Raw genomic sequence first — 18778 nt, forward strand, 5'->3', positions numbered from 1 at the left:
GGTCTCATTAATGACTCAGCTTTCTAACTTAAGTAATGATCACAAACAGATAAAAGGCTTCTTTAGGAATCCATGTACATTTAGGTATTTACTTACCCTTCCAGAGAAGACACCAATTTCTGGGCAAACCTAGAGCTGAGAATTAGCTCCCTGGGAGGTTCTGCAAAACAGCATGTACTAGTTTTGTTTGAGAGCCTCATCACAGTCTGGATTTCAGAACATGGAAATTAAGCAGGTAGAAATCTTCTTTTTTTTCTCAATTTTTTTAATGTTTATTTATTTTTGAGAGACAGAGCATGCTGGGGAGGACCAGAAGAGAGACACAGAATCTGAAGCAGGCTCCAAGCTCTGAGCTGTCAGCACATAGCCCAACGTGGGGCTTCAACCCATGAGCCATGAGATCAACCTGAGCTGAAGTCAGACACTTAACTAAACCACCCAGGCACCCCTAAGCAGGTAGAAATCTTACCAGTTAAGAGGATACTCTATAGAAATGAAGTGATTTGACCAAACACATATACACTGAATAACAGACTAAACCCAAATTTCCCAACTTAGAGGGCAATTCATTACATTGGTTCTTCAAACACCCAGAGAATTTCAAGCTGCTAGGTACCACATATTGAAATATTCAATGGAGACTTAAGTAGATATCCACACCAATCAAAGCCATGCCATTTCATACTCAGTAACAGCTTTGCAATCTAACCAGACTTTGGGAAATGCAGCATGGAGCTCCAAGATTTTAATTATAGTGTATATATCTGTTCTTCTGGACCAGCAAACTAAAATAGCAGTTTCCTGGCATAGTTAATGCTTTAATAAGATTAAAAATTGCGAAAATCTCAAAGAGATGCTAAAAATTCCCAATTTCTTAAGAAATCAACTTTAGGGACACCTGGGTGGCTCAGTCAGTTAAGCGTCCAGTTCAGCTCAGATCATGATCTCACAGTTTGTGGGTTTGAGCCCCAGGTCAGGCTCTGTGCTAAGAGTACAGAACCTGCTTGGGGGATTTTCTCTCTCCCTCTCTCTGCCCCTCCCCCACTAGTGTGTGCATGCACATACATTCTCTCTCTCTCAAAAATAAATTTTAAAAAATAAAAAAAAAAAAGAAATGAACTTTAAAGTACCCAATTATCACTGAGATATTATTCTCTATTACTTATCACATTTTGCAGGATGCTAAAGCTATCATAATGAAAAGCAGCACAGTGAAAAAAAATGTAAAAAAACACACCAATATGTTCATATGGCACTAAGCAATTGAACTAAATAAGTTACCTAATCATACAACGTGATCCTTACAGCTCTGAGATGGATAAAGCAGGCATTATCATTAACCCCATTTTTGTAGATGAGGAAACAACTGCAGGACGGCTCAGCATCACACTTACAAATCTCATTTTCAAATATCCTGATATTGAGCTTGTTTCCCTTCTACAGGATAACAATGCTTCCCCTTTCTTACTGTTTTATTTATGTTGTTGAGAAAGACAAAACAGCATTAAAACCAGTTCTTTGTTGTCAACGTTTTATTGCATGCTGTTGTGGATGAAACTCTCACCCAAGAATTCGGTCTTTTTCTGCATATTGCAGGTAAACCTGAAACTCTGCATACCACTCACAAACAGGTGGACGCTGGGAGCACCAAGGATGTAATCAATTTCTCTCCAGCTTCTACACCTATCATTAAAATAATTGGGTGCCCTTCTGGTCTCAGCAGTTTGCCTACAGAATACCAGCAACACCTCCAGAGTAGTGATAGATGAACACTTTGAAAGGCTGCGAATTCTCAGCTGAATTTTTAACCATTATGGCTTTTTCAACAGTCAGAATAGTTAAGAAATTGTACAACATGTACAAAACATAATTATAATCATTTTATATAACTATCTTTCAGAGGTATGACAAATAGCGAATAGAAAGGCAAGGTAAACTAAAAAGCAACCTATTCCAAATGATGATAAAAGCAGAGGTTAAAGTGATACAAAGCCAAGTGTCTCATGTGGACGCTAGAAGCTGAAAAAAAATAAAGAAAAGGATTCTCCCCTGGAGCCTCTAGAAGGAAGGAAGTCCTACCAACCCGTTTTGGACTTCTGACCTCCAGAACTTCAACATAATAAATCTGCACTTTTTAAAGCCACCCATACCACCAAAAAAGTGATGTATCACTTCAAATTTAACTTGGAAAACAAATAATACAATAGAAGGGGATATATCTGTCAAAAAAAATCACACTTATATCCTTTAAAAATAATATACACAAAGACAACTATATCTAGATATAACAGGATACTGAGTATGTTTTGAATTCATGAAGAATAAGGAGTTTATCGTTTTATAATTAAATATTTAGTATATTACATTCTAACTCCATAAAAACTGTACCATATGACACATCTGTCTCTATTATCCCAAATATAAAATTTAAAAGGAATTTAATTTTTAAAGTATACCAACTCAAGTGTACCATATTATAAATCTTTTAAAAAAATTTTAGGGGCGCCTGGGTGGCGCAGTCGGTTAAGCGTCCGACTTCAGCCAGGTCACGATCTCGCGGTCCGTGAGTTCGAGCCCCGCGTCGGGCTCTGGGCTGATGGCTCAGAGCCTGGAGCCTGTTTCCGATTCTGTGTCTCCCTCTCTCTCTGCCCCTCCCCCGTTCATGCTCTGTCTCTCTCTGTCCCAAAAATAAATAAATAAAACGTTGAAAAAAAAATAAAATAAAATAAAAAATTTTTAATATTTATTTATTTTTAAGAGAAACAGAGCACAAGTTGGGGAGGGGCAGAGAGAGAGGGAGACACAGAATCCAAAGCAGGTTCCAGGTTCTGAGCTGTCAGTACACAGCCCAAAGCGGGGCTCAAACTGATGGACCACGAGATCATGACCTGAGCCAAAGTCAGACGCTTAACTGACTGAGCTACCCAGGCGCCCCTTATAAATCTTTATTAAAAAAACAATAACAACAACAAAAATAGTGCTGCTCTCTGTGAGAAGTTTTACTTGCAACTTCAGAAACCAATCCAAATGTTATTTCACTTGGAATATCCATTCCATACAGTATGATAGCAGGGTCTCCCTGGTTAAGCCTAGTGGTAACAGAGATCACATAAAAGGTATTCAAACTATATCAATATGCTGGGCTTTTTTGTTTTTAACTTCATCATTCAGCAGGCTGAGTGAGCCATATGTAATGGTTCATAGCACCTTATCATTATTCTCTTTATTAATTCTTTTTTATCTACATAGCCTACTTCTATTCACTGGGTCCCACCGGCAGTTATTCTAATGTACTTAATGAGTATTTTATGTAAGTTTCTTATGAAATGCCTACTGTGCTTATGCTTATGAATTTTTAATTCACATAAACAATTAATATGTCTCTCACTCTTATATTTTTCACCAAGCACTCTATTCTTTTCTTTTTTAAGTTTTTTTGTTTGTTTGTTTATTTGTCTGTTTTGAGAGAGCAGGAGCTGGTAAAGGGCAGAGAGAGCGAGAGAGAGAATCCCAAGCATGCTCCACACTGTCAGTGCAGAGCCCGATGTGGGCTCAATCCCATGAACAATGAGATCATGACCTGAGCCAAAATTAACAGTTGGATGCTCAACCAATTGAGCCACCCAGGTGCCCCCCCCCCCCCCAAGCACTCCATTCTTCAGATCCATTCATGTTGATTTTGTTTATCTAATCTGTTGCTTCTAATGGCTACAGACAATTCCATGATGCATACACTCCCTCTCCCAGCAGTGGTCCCCAGTTACCTCCCATTCCCCCTACCGCTAATAACACAGCAGTGAATAACCTTGGACACATTCTTTGGGGACCAGTGTCCACCTGTAGGAATTAAATTGTTAAGAGTAAATAACTAGATAATTTGCTTAAGTAATGCCAGATGCTTTCCAGAAGGACTGCCTTGGTCTAAGCTCCCACCAGCAGCACGCAAGCTTTCTTATTTATTGCCCCCTTCCCTCGTTTGCTTTGCCACTTGTTAGTTCCATAAAGATCAGGAACAAGTACACCTCTGAACCTTGTCTTTCTTTCTCCTAAAATGAGACTATTTGCTCCAACTGCCTTATATGGTTGTTGACATACAAATTAAAAAAAAAAATAACATGAAAGTTATTTTAAAATATAAACAGCTGTTTACAAATGTCAGCAATTATAGTCCTTTTTTAAAAAAAAATTATAATTCTTGTTCTTACTCTAATTCCTAATTATCCTGCTCCCCACCCTCTAGCCTGTCCTGCCAAATAGGAGGGGATAAGCAAATAAACCTGAAGCTTGGAAAATGAAATTTTCTCTTAGATACCTAAACACTGAGGGAGACTAAAACCATATACACAAAATGCTTTTTCTTCTTTATTTACTCATCTATGCATTCATTTAATCAAATATTTTATTAAGGGCTTTGTCCTTACACTCCACCAGTACTAAAATATAAACATTTATATAGCAAATAGGCACACATGAGCTAATTTTCCATCTATGCCTTGAATTTTGTACGTAAATTTTATTCCTAGATGTGAACACTTCAAAGATGGTGGCTTCTAGGGGCGACTGGGTGGCTCAGTCGGTTAAGTACCAACTTCAACTCACTTCATGATCTCACAGTTTGTGAGTTCTAGCCCTGTGAGTTCGAGCCCATGTGGAGTTCTGTACTGACATCTCGGAGCCTGGAGCCTGCTTTGGATTCTGTGTCTCCCTCATTCTCTGCTCCTTCCCCACTCATGCTCTCTCTGTCAAAAATAAGTAAACATTAAAAAAAATTTTTTTTTAAGATAATGGCTTCTGATATCATAGAATAACACTTCCTATTTACTGAGCACCTACTATATCAACATGCCATGTGTATTTCCTCAACCACTTAGAACAATCTTGCAAGGTGGATGTTATTACTATAATTCCTCATAGAAGGAAACAGACACAGTTAAGTGACTTGTCCAATAGAGCAATTAAATGGAAGAGCTGGAACATCTCAGTACGTTTATCTAAAGTCCTCTTCCCACTCTACCTCATTTCCTCTTAAAAGATATGTTCAAAGGAGGCACCTGGGTGCTTCAGTGGGTTGAGCATCTGACTTCAGCTCAGGTCATGCTCTCACAGTTTGTAAGTTTGAGCCCCGCATGGGGCTCTCTGCTATCAGCACAGAGCCTGCTTCAGATCCTCTGTCTCCCTCTCTCTCTGCCCCTCCCTCCTCTCAAAAATAAATAAACATTTAAAAGATATGTTCAAAGGCATCCTTAGAGAGACTACTGAAGCAGTTATAAGGATATGAACAAAATACCACAGAAATTACAAAAATGCAGACACAGTTTAACAATAAACACTACCATTTATTCAATATTTATTATGTACCAAGTGCTTTGTGTGCATTACTTATAATCTTTATAAAAAATATTGTAGGGGTGCCTGGGTGGCTCAGTCGGTTAAGCATCCGACTTCGGCTCAGGTCGTGATCTCACGGTTCATGGATTCAAGCCCCGTGTTGGGCTCTGTGCTGACAGCTCAGAGCCTGGAGCCTGTTTTGGATTCTGTGTCTCCCTATCTCTGCCCCTCCCCTGCTCATGCTCAGTCTCTATCTCTCGAGAATAAACATTAAAAAAAAAAAAAAATATATATATATATATATATATATATATACACACACACACACACACATATATGTATATACATAGTAAAGGAGGTGTCTTCATCTATTTCAAAGGTGTAGAAACTGAGATTTGTCTTACCAAGGTCACGCAGTTGCTAACTAGTAAAATACAGGCGAAAACACAGGTCTTACTTAACTCCAAAACCATGGTTTTTTTTTGTTTTTGGGGTTTTTTTTTTAACCATAAGTGAGCACTTCTTAGAGGGTAATAAATATTCTAAAATCAGATTGTGGCAATGATTTTCCAACTCTGTAAAAATATTAAGATTTATTGACATGTACACAGTAAGTGGGTGAATTTTATGTATATAAATTATATCTCAATAAAACTATTAAACTTACAGTTTACAAGCTTGTAAAGTCTTACTTAACATCAATTTTTTCTCAATATCCATCTTTCTTCCATTGTTAAAATCATATTTTTCAAAAATTCTCATATTAAGCACATGCCAAAGGAATAATTTCTCCATGGGTTTTCCCCTCCCCTCCCATTCTGATCTGAGATCATTCATTCTCTACAGATATGAAGAAAGACATGAGTTGTTTCTTGTACGGTCAATCATATATGACCTTTCAACTCTACAATCCTAATGCTAGTTATTTAACCTCATTCACACATACACAAAAAGGTTGGGGGGATATATATGTCAACAAAAAGATATATACGAAAATGTTTATAGCAGTTTTATCCATAATAGACAAAAGCTGAAGACAATTCAAATGATGAACGGATGAACAATTTGTGGTACATTCTAAACACTGAAATGCTACTCAGCAATAAAATGGAATAATCTACTAATACTGACAACAGCATGAAAAGATAACAGCAAAAAAAACCATTATGCTAGGGAAAGAAGCCACGTACAAAAACAAACAAAAAACATATAGGCAAAATGAATCCATGGTGAAAGAAATCAGAACAGTATTTGCCTGGAGGATTGCAGAGAATTTAATTGAGAAAGAACACAAGCAAACATAGGATGATAAATATTTTGTCATGGTTGGAGTATAATATTTGTACACTTAACTATACATTTAATATGGTGAATTTTATATCACAAATTATAAATTGTAAATCTCAAATTGTAAATTGTATCTCAATAAATGCGATTAATAAACATGCGCACTCACCAACACATACACAAGCGGAAGAAAAATCTATTAGGCTTAATTTGACTTCCAAAGAAACAAGGTCTTAAAAGGCATGTTTCACCACTCTAACATCTAATAATCTAGTTATAAACCTCAGTTCTCTCATTTCTAACTTAGATATCTGAGGATCTATTTGGTATTTATTTTATTCTCAGTGGAAAACAGAGAGCTGATCAACCATTCTCAGTATAAGAGTCCTTCCTTTACTTAAAAATTCATTTAATACAGCTTAAAGTCCAGAACTGTGATGCCTCCAGCTTTGCTTTTCGTTTTCAACATTACTTTGGCTATTTGGGGTCTTTTCTGGTTCCATGGTACTGGCACAAAAACAGATATGTAGATCAATGGAACAGAATAGAGAACCCAGAAATGGACCCACAAATGCATGGCCAACTAATCTTCAACAAAGCATGAAAGAGTATCCAATGGAAAAAAGACAGTCTTTTCAGCAAATGGTGCTGGGAAAACTGGATGGCGACGTGTAGGAGAATGAAGCTGGACCACTTTCCTATGCCATATACAAAAATAAACTCAAAATGGATGAAAGGCCTAAATGTGAGACAGGAAGTCACCAAAATCCTCGAAGAGAACACAAGAAGCAACCTCTTTGACCTCAGCTGAAGCAACTTCTTACAAGACATGTCTCCGAAGGCAAGGGAAATAAAAGCAAAAATAAACTATTGGGACCTCATCAAAATAAAAAGCTTCTGGAGTAAAGGAAAGAATCAACAAAACTAAAATGCAACCGACAGAATGGGAGATGTTTCCAAATGACATATTGGATAAATGGTTAGTATCCAAAATCTGTACTGAATTTCTCAAAGTCAACACCCAAAAAACAGTTTTCTTCAGTGAAGAAATGGGCAGAAGACATGAATAGCCATTTTTCCAAAGAAGGCATCCAGATCGCTAACAGACACATGAAAAGGTGCTCAACGTCACTCATCATCAGAGAAATACAGATCAAAACCACGAGACACCACATCAGACCTGTCAGAATGGCTAAAATGAACAACTCAAGAAAAAACAGACATTGGCGAGGTGCAAAGAAAGGAAAACCCTTTTACATTGTTGGTGGGAATGAAAACTGGTGCAGCCACTCTGGGAAAGACTATGGAGGTTCCTTAAAAATTAAAAATAGAACTACCCTAAGATCCAGCAATTGCACTACAAGGTATTTATCCAAAGGATACAAAAATGCTGATTCCAAGGGGCACAGGTACCCCAATCTTTATAGCAGCATTATCAACAATAGCCAAATTATGGAAAGAGCCCAAATGTCCATCAACTGATGAATGGATAAAGAAGATGTGGCATGTACACACACACACACACACACACACACACACAATGGAATACTACTCAACAATCAAAAAGAATGAAATCTTGCCATTTGCAACAACGTGGATGGTAGTAGATTATATTATGCTAAGCGAAATAAGTCAGTCAGAGAAAGACAAATATCATATGATTTCATTCATATATAGAATTTAAGAAATACAATAGATGAACATGGGGGAAGGGAAGGAAAAATTAAGATTTTTTCTTAAAAAAATCCTCCCTTAGGAGGGAGGCAAACCGTAACAGGCTCTTAAACACAGAGAACAAACTGAGGGTTGCTGGAAGGGAGGTAGGTAGGGGGAAGGGTTAAATGGGTGATGGGCATTAAGGAAGTTACTTTTTGGAATGAGCACTGGGTGTTACATGTAAATGATGAATCACTGGGTTCTACTCCTGAAACCAATACTACACAGTAAGTTAACTAACTTGAATTTAAATAAATAAATAAATAAATAAATAAATAAATAAATAAATAAATAAATAACAATTTTTTTAATTCATTTAAGTGGCCAGCTACACTAAGACATCATGAAGAGTAAAAACTAGCTCTTATTTATCCATGTATCCCCGTATGTGCCTTGTATCTGGTAAGTGCCAAATACATAGTAAACAAATCATTGATTCAACCAAAAAATTTCAGTGCCTTTTACCATATGTAACTGGTGTGCTGCAGCTGGCTAATGCCAGCTTGCCAGTCACTTGTGCACATGTCTTCCCAACTCCATGTTTACCTCCCACTGGCAGCTTGAAATCAGTCACAGTGGAAGTATTCTATATTATAATTTTTAAGAAATATATATTTGGTCTTTGACCCCGTTTCTTGGCATGAAACTCCAAAACCCTTATAATTTCCTATGTGATGAGAGGAGTAAAAGTATCTTGTTACGTTACAAGGTGACTTTTAGAAAACTCCTAAGGACAGGGACTGGTTGCCGGTGGAGTTGACTATGGGATCAGAGCGTTGGGACTTTCAGTCCCACACACTAACCTCCAGGGATGGAAAAGGTACTACAAGTTGAATCAATCACCAATGGCCAATGACTTACTCAATCCTGCCTGTGTAATGAGGCCTCCATTCAAACCCAAAAGGAGGGGGTACCAAGAGCTTCAAGGATGGTGAACACATGGAGATACTGTAAGAGTGGCATTCAGAGAGAGAGCATGGAAGCTCTGAGCCTTCTTCCCACAGCCTGCCCTATGCATGTCTCCCATCTGGCTGTTCCTGAGTTACATCCTGATACCAGTAATCCAGTAAATAAAATGTTTTTCCAAGTTCTGTGAGCTGCTCTAGCAAGTTAATCAAACCCAAAGAGGGGGTTATGAGACCCTCACGTTTATAGCCAGTTGGTCAGAAGCACAGTTGATAACTCGGGCTTAAACTGATATGGGAGGTAGTAGTGCAGTGGGTAGCCTTTAACCTGTGGGATCTGATGCTACGTCTGGGCAGACAATGTGGGAAATTAGCTGAATGGTAGGACACCCTACTGCATTGCTTGTTTGCATAGGGGAAACCCCACTCCCCACACACGTCAGAATTGGCGACCAGAATTCTTATATTTACATCCCAGAAATGGACAAACGCTATAAATCAGGGACTTTTTTTTTTTTTTTTTTTTTTTTTTTTTTTTTTTGAGAGGCAGTTTACCAGTATACCACTGATTACCTCTCAAATTGAAGGAAGAATGGGCGGAAAGGAGGGAGGGAGGAAGGAAGAAAAGAAGGAAGGAAGGGAGGAAACCTAAAGGACCCACAGAGTCCAAGCAGCTATCCCAACTGCTTTCCACCTACATATGAAGTATTCCTCTTCTTTTATACTCCATTCAAATCCCTTGTCCTTGGTGAGTGTTCAATTATCAGCCCAAACTCACTGAGATAATCTATTTTCTCCCTGGAACTATTAAATGCCTTATGCTGCAAGATATCATCAATTGCAAAAAAGCACTATTTCTTTAAAATCTGATTTTCTGAGAAAAATAAATCATTTAAAATAAACAATATATAATAAACTTAAAAGCTCTCAACATTCAGGCAATTATCTTAACATCAGGAATGCCAAAATATGAGGGGGAAATGCTTCCGAGAAACAAGGAAATATATCACTTTATTACTAATTATCTACACCTCTCTCTTAGCATTTAATTTTTTTTTTAAATCATAGACTAATTGAGCTGGACTACAGCTTAGAAACCATTTATTCCAGCTCTCTTTCCAGGAGAGAAAGCAAAGCCAAAGAGGTGATAAGATTCTGAGGTCACAGTGCTAGTTAGCTGGATTATGGGGACTCCATTCCTGGCTTCCTGGTTGCATCATCATTGCTCTGCCCATTGCTCAAGCAGACAGGAGTTCCAATCCAGTTTCGGCCCTTACCAAATTACAACTTGCACAGCCTTTCTGTGAAACTATGAAAGCTCAGTTTCTTTGTGTAGAAAATGGGGTGAGGTAATAAACCCTACCTAATGTTTGCACTAAGGTATACAGTATCCACCATGAGAGGCACAAGAAATCATGGCTGCTATTATTAAAGATGCATATGTCTTCTCCATCCAATTGGATTACAAAAAAAATTTTTTTATGTGTAAGGACATTTATTTGCAGCACTGTGTATTGAGGTCAAAAAACTGGAAGCAAGGTAAATGTTTATTAACAGTAAATAAATTATGGCCTATCCACACTGTGGATATTAGACAGCCATTAACAAGAAAAAGTTAGAGCACCTTTCCATATAGTTCTCTGTGGCTTTTCACACATTTCTATTCTGCAGCATTTTTTCAGTGCGAAACTAGGAAATGTAAAGTCTCTCCATTCCTGATGCCATCCTAAAACTCTTAGGTGCTTTTGTCTACATTTCCCCTTCTTGATTATACACTAAAGCCCAAACTAAAATCAGGCACATGGCACATGATTAAATCAAAAATCTATGCATGGAAAAATTTCCAGTACTGGCTCTGTGTAGGTCTTGTCCTATGCAAATGTAAATAAGTTGGATTATGAACTTCTTGAGAGTAAAAACCAAGACTGTGCAACACACAGTGCTTTTCACTTGATAGGAGCTCCAAAGTATTGTTCAAATGGCTAAATCTGTTCCTGAATCTGAATGCCAGATCCTTTTCATCATTTATTCTATCATTCATTCGACAAACATTCACTGAAGGCCTACTGTGTGTCAAGCCCTATGTTCGATGCTAACGAGCAAAGCTGCAGTCACAGAACTGCTTTTTGCCAAGGTTCCACATAAAATGTCATGACATGAACAAAGGGGAGAACAGTAGCAGACTCTTGCATGGCAGACTATTGGCATGAAGTCTTCACATTACCCAGAGGAACTGCATAGGGCAAGAATGCAGTCGGTGCTAGAGGGACAAAATAGCTACTAATGAATCACTGTAGCTATCTCTAAAACACTTTAGGAAACAGCCTTTCCAATTCAGCAACACACAATTCTTTATTCTACAATGGCATTTCAATTAACTTCAATTCTGCCTCTTTCATCTACCAGGCCACTTCTGAATATTCATGCCCTACCCAGAAAACAAAATGCATGCTAGGGCCAATTTTTCAATATTTCTCTTTTCTAACTCCAAACGCTAGTTCACTTAATCTCTGCTTATTAGTAATATACATTATGAAGTACTAAAGACAGTTTTTCCCAAAAAAATACTACCATCTACTTAGATCTGAAAGCACATGACTTTCATGTACCTGCTTTCTTCCTGCCCAATATAAGATACTTGCTAATCAATCCATATGGGACTTTCCCAAAGAGGAAATTCAGGAGTAATTTCTATAAAACATGGAAGAATCGATTCTATTTTGGTGCCATTTATCTCACTCCAAACAGGAACCTGATTGGTTCCTGGAAATATCTTTGTCCTTTTGAATATAAATCCATTGGAAGATATGGGAGACACAAATCAATTGGAAGATAAATCTGTTTGAAAGTCTGCCCACTTTCAAACACACTGAGACAAGTGTCCAGGAGTACTTCAACCGTGACTATAGATTTTGAAGATGTTACCACATCCTTTAAGGTCCAGTCAGAAAAAAAACATACTCAGAGACTGCACTTAACTTTGTAGGAACTTTCAATTTATAACTAACCAGTTGGGCTTCTAGTACTTAAAAAAAAAAGTCTTGTAGGTAAAAATAATAATAAATTTAATTTTGTTTTATTTTTTAAGTTTACTTATTTATTTTGAGAGCCAGAGACAGTGTGAGTAGGGGAGGGGCAGAGAGAGAGAATCCCAAGCAGCTCCACACTGTCAGCGCAGAGCCTGATGTGGAGCTTGAACTCACAAAACCGTGAGATCATGACCTGAGTTGAAACCGAGAGTCAGACGCTTAACCAACTGAGCCACGCAGGCGCCCCAATAAATAAAAATTTTTAATTAAAAGTAATAATAATAAGATTTTTAAATGTCTAAAAGAAAGTAGGTAATATCAAATTAATCTTAAAAATTATATCATGGATAGAAGGCAATTTAAAAAATGTAAGCTGTTTTCACAAATTTAAACTGTTGACAGAGGATGAAATGAAAAATCAAAATTAAATGGCCCTATTCCAGATACTTTTATTGTTCCGGCATTAACCCAACACCTCCCTGGCATTCACATTGTAAGATCCAAGGGTAGAGTTATATGAACAGACCCGTCAATATATACATGGAAAGGTTACTTCAGATCTGATTAGATTATTAGTAACCTTGATCTTCTCAGAAGGGTAGACTTTAGTAACTTTGGAGACAGTGTAGCAAGGCTAAACATTTCAATTAAAATTTATTAACTCATAAACACTCGGGTATAAAAGTGTCAGGTTAATTGGTATCATTAATTTCAAGTATTTAGTTTATTCAAAAAAGTAAAAATGCCACTTGCATAGGCTAGAATTTCACAGGCTCTCTAATTTGGATTATACTGATTTCCTATAATTATAGTAACACATTCTACAAAAAAATTTGAAACAAACAAGTTACTAATCAGAAATCAAGCTAAGAACAACCCTGAGAGTCCAGAGAAATTATATTATTTTCAATTACCAAAATATTAATCTAGAATTAAGCAGACTCACTTGCTCCATTAACACCATAGAAGGAAAAAAACTTTTTTAAATACTGAATAAAGGAAAACCACAGTCCTAATGTAACCACCACCACAAAAATGCAAACAAATTCAGAATCCACAGTGTTTCCTTGGATTCCAAAACACCCTGACTGGTCTTTACATTGTCTGAAGGACATTGAGCCACATTCTCTGCTATGGAGCCTAACATATCACTGTGTAGATTACAAAACAGATATTTATTTATGCTTTAACAAAAAGAACACTGAGAACCATCATAAATGGTTCATCATTGACTTAACTACAGCTCAGATTCACAACTCACTTATTCATCCTCCACTGATCTGAGAACTAAGAGAAATGGGCCCTCTAGATATTAGTGGCTGTGTTGAGATGCTCAAGAGATTGTTTTATTTTCAGTTTTCATTTCAGAGCTGTGACTTTAATTTTACATCCACTTGCAATATTGAAAATCTGCTGCCTTCAAGATGCTCCCGATTGAGCCCAGGTCAGCAGATTATAAGGATGCCAGAACTGCTAAGGCAGCAATCCGTGTCCACTCTGAGACCGTCTCCCTCCAATTTTCCTACTCCAGCCTATCTGCGTGGCCTACCCTCCTGGAATAAGGTCTGGTTACAACCTTAGGATGACTCCCAAACGTGCGTTTAAATGGAAAGTGGTCTCTTCCAAAATTAGACAAGCCACACTTAATTTTCAAACAAGCAAAATTAAAATTCAGAATCAAATTAGCAATAGAAACCACCTATTAACTTTGCCAAGACTTAAGAGTCTTCTTTTGAAGACGTCCCCTTGATTCCCTGAGGATTTTGGCAACTAAAGGAGACGTGATAAGGGCTAGAAGATTTGTATGTTTCAAGCGAAATTCTACGTAATCTGAAACTAAGTAAACTATTGCCTTCAAGGCTACTCACACATACCTCATTTTTTTTTTAAGGTGGTAGTTCTCATTTTTCTAAAATAGATCTTGCATGCACATGGTTAAAAAAGAAAAAGGTCCCCAAAGGTACGTGAAATTAAGTCCCCCTTCCCCCCCTCCCCGGGTCCTCCCCAAAGACAACTACTGTTTCTCGAGGCCACTTCCGTCGGCACTCTATGAACGTGAAAACATACGCAAGTGTTTTAAACCAATTATCCTATATTATACACCCAATGGCAGCTGCAAAATTGCCGCTGAACGCCTCTGGGCTAAAAGGTGGCAATCCGCTCGGGACTGTGGGGTGGGAGGAAGGAGACTTATCTGGAAGCTCTGCTTTTGCACATCACGCACCCGGTTTTTACCTCGTGTTTCACCTGCATGCCTATGGCAGGCGGTCGAAGATTAGAGGAAGAGGTAATCCCACCCCAAGCCATCCCCAGGCACTGCCACTACATCCGTACAGGTCTCCCTTTCATCTATGTCCCAACCTTTAGGTATATTTTGTTTTCTTACTGGGTTAAAACGAAGTATCTTGACTCACCTTAAAAAAAAAAAAAAAGGCAGACTAATTCTGAAGGTAACTTTCAGCACCAGGTGATTTCCTGCCGGCCAAACCCGCAACCTACTTCGGTCTTGTCCCTACGAAGGGCTCAGCCTGGCACGGAGTTGGAAGGGCGAGCCCAGACCAGAAAAGCCCAGAGACTGGAAGCCCAAGAGATGAGCACGTCCCGAGCCCTGGGCCGCGCTTTTCTAAGCGGCAAACGTTTCGAAGCAGAAGCCCGAGACCCTCGGGCCCTCCTCTGTCCTTCCCGGGGATGCTAGAGCGCCGGGGCACACCATCACTGCTCACGCCTCCGCCCCGGGCCGCGGCTTCAGTTCGGCGCTGCCAGAACCCCACGACCCGCGGGGATCCGCTCCCCCTCCGCTCGCGTGGCCGGGGCCGCCCGGCGCACCCCGGAGCGCAGGAGTCCAGGCAGCCCCCGGCGCCCCGCGGCCCCCGCCGCACCCGGCCCCCGGCCGCCCGCGCGCCCCCGCCGCGAAGGAAGCCACAGGTAGGGGGGGGGGCGGGGCGGCGCTCACCTGCGCAGGAGGGGTGCTCTCGGCCCCGGCCGGAGAGGAGGAGGTGGAGGAAGCCATGTTGCCAAGCTGCGGCCGCCGCTCCTTCCAGGAACTCCGCTCTCCGCTCCCCGCCCCGCTCCTCCTGACCCCAAAAGCGGGACTTCTGGGGAGAAAGTTCGGCTGCGGCTCGGCAACGCCACGCGCGGCCCCGCGGCGCCCGCCCCGCGGCTGTCTCCTCCCCCTGCCGTGTCCGCAGCGCCCGCCAGGTGCCCGCCCGGGCCGGTGTGCGGGGGGCGGGCTTCGCCTCAGGTAGGGGCGCGGCAGAGAGCCGAGCCCGCGCCCCGCTGGCCGCCCGGCCCGGGCGAGCATGCCCAGTCGGCGGGCGCAAGGGGGGTCGGAGCGGCCGCGGGCGCGGAGCGGGGGCTGTGGGGTGGGGGACCTTACCTGGGGAGGAGGGGAGCCGAGGTAGCTCCGGGAAGGGAGGGAGGGCAAGTCCTAGTTCCCGCGGGCTGCTGAATACAGTTCCCCTAGCCACGTCCATTGTAACAAAATAGTAATAAAAGTCTCTGATTCTTTGATTAATTGGTGCTTATTGAAGCTCAGGTGAGTAAAATCATTGAGCAATGCTGCTTTTGCTTTTTTATTATTATCAATCTATAGCATATAACCCATACAGAAGCCGTGTCTGCCAGGCAGACAGCTTCAAAACAGTGTCCACAGCCTCCCGTCCTCCCCTCCGGGGTTCCGGCAGCACACAGAATGCTTCGGCTACTTGTCCAGTTAAAAAATAAAATTCCAGAGCCGTCTGGGATAGGTAGGCGCCGAGCCTGATCTAGCAAAGAAATAGGGGACAGGACCTCTGAGTGGCCTTGTTTCTAGAGGCTTAAATAACCAGGCTTGCAGAGCTCCTGTCCTGGACCAGGCTGAGGGACAGTTGGATTCAGGAGGCGTCCCCCCACAACATTTATTATTCAGATTCAGATCGGGGTGTGAAGCAATGTCTCTCAAAGGGGGAGAGCCTGTCACTGGAGTCAGGGGAGATGCGTTCAGTCTGTGCACCGAGCAGGGCCGGGGCATTAAAGAACAGCGAATCACACTGGCGGGAAAGTTATTTCCTTTTCAATTCTCTTCCAGTTCTTCTGATTATAACCAGAAGAAAGTGTTCTGACACTAAACTATTTATCAAAGAGCAGGTCCCAAGGGGAGCCCTAGGGGAGCACTGGTATCTAACTAGAATTTATAGCATTGTTAAATTTTCATTGTTTAGTTTCATTGTTTATTGTTACTATTTATGGCAAGTGAAAGTGGTTTTCTATTTATGGTAGGGATCCAGTTTCCTTTTTAAGCAAGTATATGTAAGTGTTTTTAAATTATGTAAATAAAGATAGTAATAATTCAGGTGGGACTGAGATAAAACAAAATTCTAGAGGTAGGTATGACATGATTGAAATGCACAATGTTTTCGTCAACTAGATGCCAGAATAACTCCTTAACCAGAAAGTAGTGAGTTAGCTGTGCCTCTATTTTAACACCTAGCTCACTTCCTTCCTAATGCACATAAAGCTGAAATAACATTTATTTGCACCAGCTTTATGTTGGGCTCTGTGCTAAGCATCATACTCCTAATATCACATTTAGTCCTCCCCAAATCTTTGCAAGACAGGCAGTATAATCTGGAAATTGAGTCTCAGAAAGATTATTTTGGCCAAGGTTACAAACCAATAGAGCACTAACGACTCTATAGTTTGGGCATTCTTTTTTTTTAATTTTTTTTTTCAACGTTTATTTATTTTTGGGACAGAGAGAGACAGAGCATGAACGGGGGAGGGGCAGAGAGAGAGGGAGACACAGAATCGGAAACAGGCTCCAGGCTCCGAGCCATCAGCCCAGAGCCCGACGCGGGGCTCGAACTCACGGACCGCGAGATCGTGACCTGGCTGAAGTCGGACGCTTAACCGACTGCGCCACCCAGGCGCCCCTAGTTTGGGCATTCTTAACTTGAGTTTTAAAAACCACTTCAGAGGCACCTGGTGGCTCAGTCAGTTAAGCGTCCAACTTTGGCTCAGGTCATGATCTCATGGTGTGTGAGTTCAAGCACAGCATGGGGCTCTGTGCTGACAGCTCAGAGCCTGGAGCCTGCTTCAGATTCTGTGTCTCCCTCTCTCTCTGCACCTCCCCCACTTGCACTCTGTTTCTTTCTCTCAAAAATAAATAAACATTTTAAAAAATCCTTATTAAATAAATGAAAACCACTTCGGAATTTAGCATGTCCACACACACTCTGAAATTTTATATTAAATTCAACTTTTCAAAGAGATCTACATATCCTCCAAAAGTTTTAAGAGCCAGTGCTACCATTATTTACAAAACACTCCCATATCTTGGATTATAAGGTCCAGAGAGGCAAATGCTCTGTCTTCTTACATCTTTACTGTGCCCAGCCTGGTGCGTTATGCCCTCAGCTGCTCAGGAATCAGTTGGGCTCAGTCAAATGTAGGAAACACACAATTCAGGCTAAACGAATGGGGTAGCTTGGGAAGAGCATCTCTTTGGTAAATCCTGCACAAACATAGGTATTTTACAAGCCAGCTCCCAGGCACCCTTACAGCCATAAAAGCCGTCTTAAACAAGTAGCAAGGAGCCAACCAGATAGACAAAGGAGGGAGGAAGGTGCAAAAGCCCAGCAGGAAGTCAGCACAACAAGTTAGCACAAGAGCCGAGCCTAGAAAGTTGTGCTCTCTTGCAGAGCTCTTCCAGTCCAGTTTGTTTATCGGTCCGCCTGCTTCTGAGAAACACTCGTGTTCAGCTTAAACACACTTCTCATCCAGGGGCAGGCCGTGACACCACTGGAAAAGCTGGGCGTCTGGCAGCACTCCTACCTTTAAAAACTAAAATTAAACCCAAGTCTTTCCATACCACCCCATGACCGCTTCTAATTTTGGCCTTCTGCTCTCAGTCCCTCCCATCACAGCCAGGTGTCTTAAAAGGACGGTGGTCCCTTGCACAGTCCTCTGTCAGAGTCGCTCTCTGCCCCTCTTCAGTGACTGAAACTGCTCTTTTAAAATCACATTTGACATCCTATTGGTCATGTCCATTGTGGAGTTTTCCAGACTTTGTCTCAGTTGATCTTTCTAGGCAATTAAGTGGTCAACAGTTTCTTTTCCTTCTCCTTAAGTATTTTCTTGGACTTTGACCTCAGTCTTCCTTTCTTCTCATACAGGCACTGTCTCTCTGTGATCTCATCCACATCAAGGCTTCAGCTTCCACATGATGACTCCCTAATCCAATGGAGATAATTTCCCTAATCCCCAAACCCATACTTCATCATGTCCAAAATGGAATGCCAAGCAACAGGGACCCTGAAACCAGGAGAGGAGACTTGCAGGTCTTGGAGGGGAGGAGGCTCTGCACCCCCTCTCTCCTAGTCCAATCAGATACTGAGTCCTAGATAATTCCCTGAAATATCTCTAAGTCTTCCCCACTACACCCTTGCCTTTGCCCTTCCAATCGCTACAAGTTATTGAGCAATTGCTATATGCAAACCATGTCAACTTGCATTTTCTGTTCATCTCTCATTAGAC

The 18778-nt window shown here is 40.8% G+C and overlaps 1 protein-coding gene across 1 annotated transcript in view; it reads right to left on the reverse strand.

The window, feature by feature from the left end:
• ANK3 (ankyrin 3) overlaps positions 1-15492 on the reverse strand; it is a 690167-nt gene extending 674675 nt beyond the window's left edge. Inside the window, exon 1 of the mRNA XM_086679761.1 lies at positions 15219-15492. Coding sequence (XP_086535887.1) covers positions 15219-15275 — 57 coding nt within the window. The 5' untranslated portion in view covers positions 15276-15492. The remainder of the gene's footprint in view (positions 1-15218) is intronic.
• Between the last annotated feature and the right edge of the window lie 3286 nt (positions 15493-18778).

This window comes from Puma concolor, chromosome D2 (assembly GCF_028749965.1).
Source record: "Puma concolor isolate L17-30 chromosome D2, mPumCon1.1.hap2, whole genome shotgun sequence".
In the NCBI taxonomy this organism is placed as follows: Eukaryota; Metazoa; Chordata; class Mammalia; order Carnivora; family Felidae; genus Puma; species Puma concolor.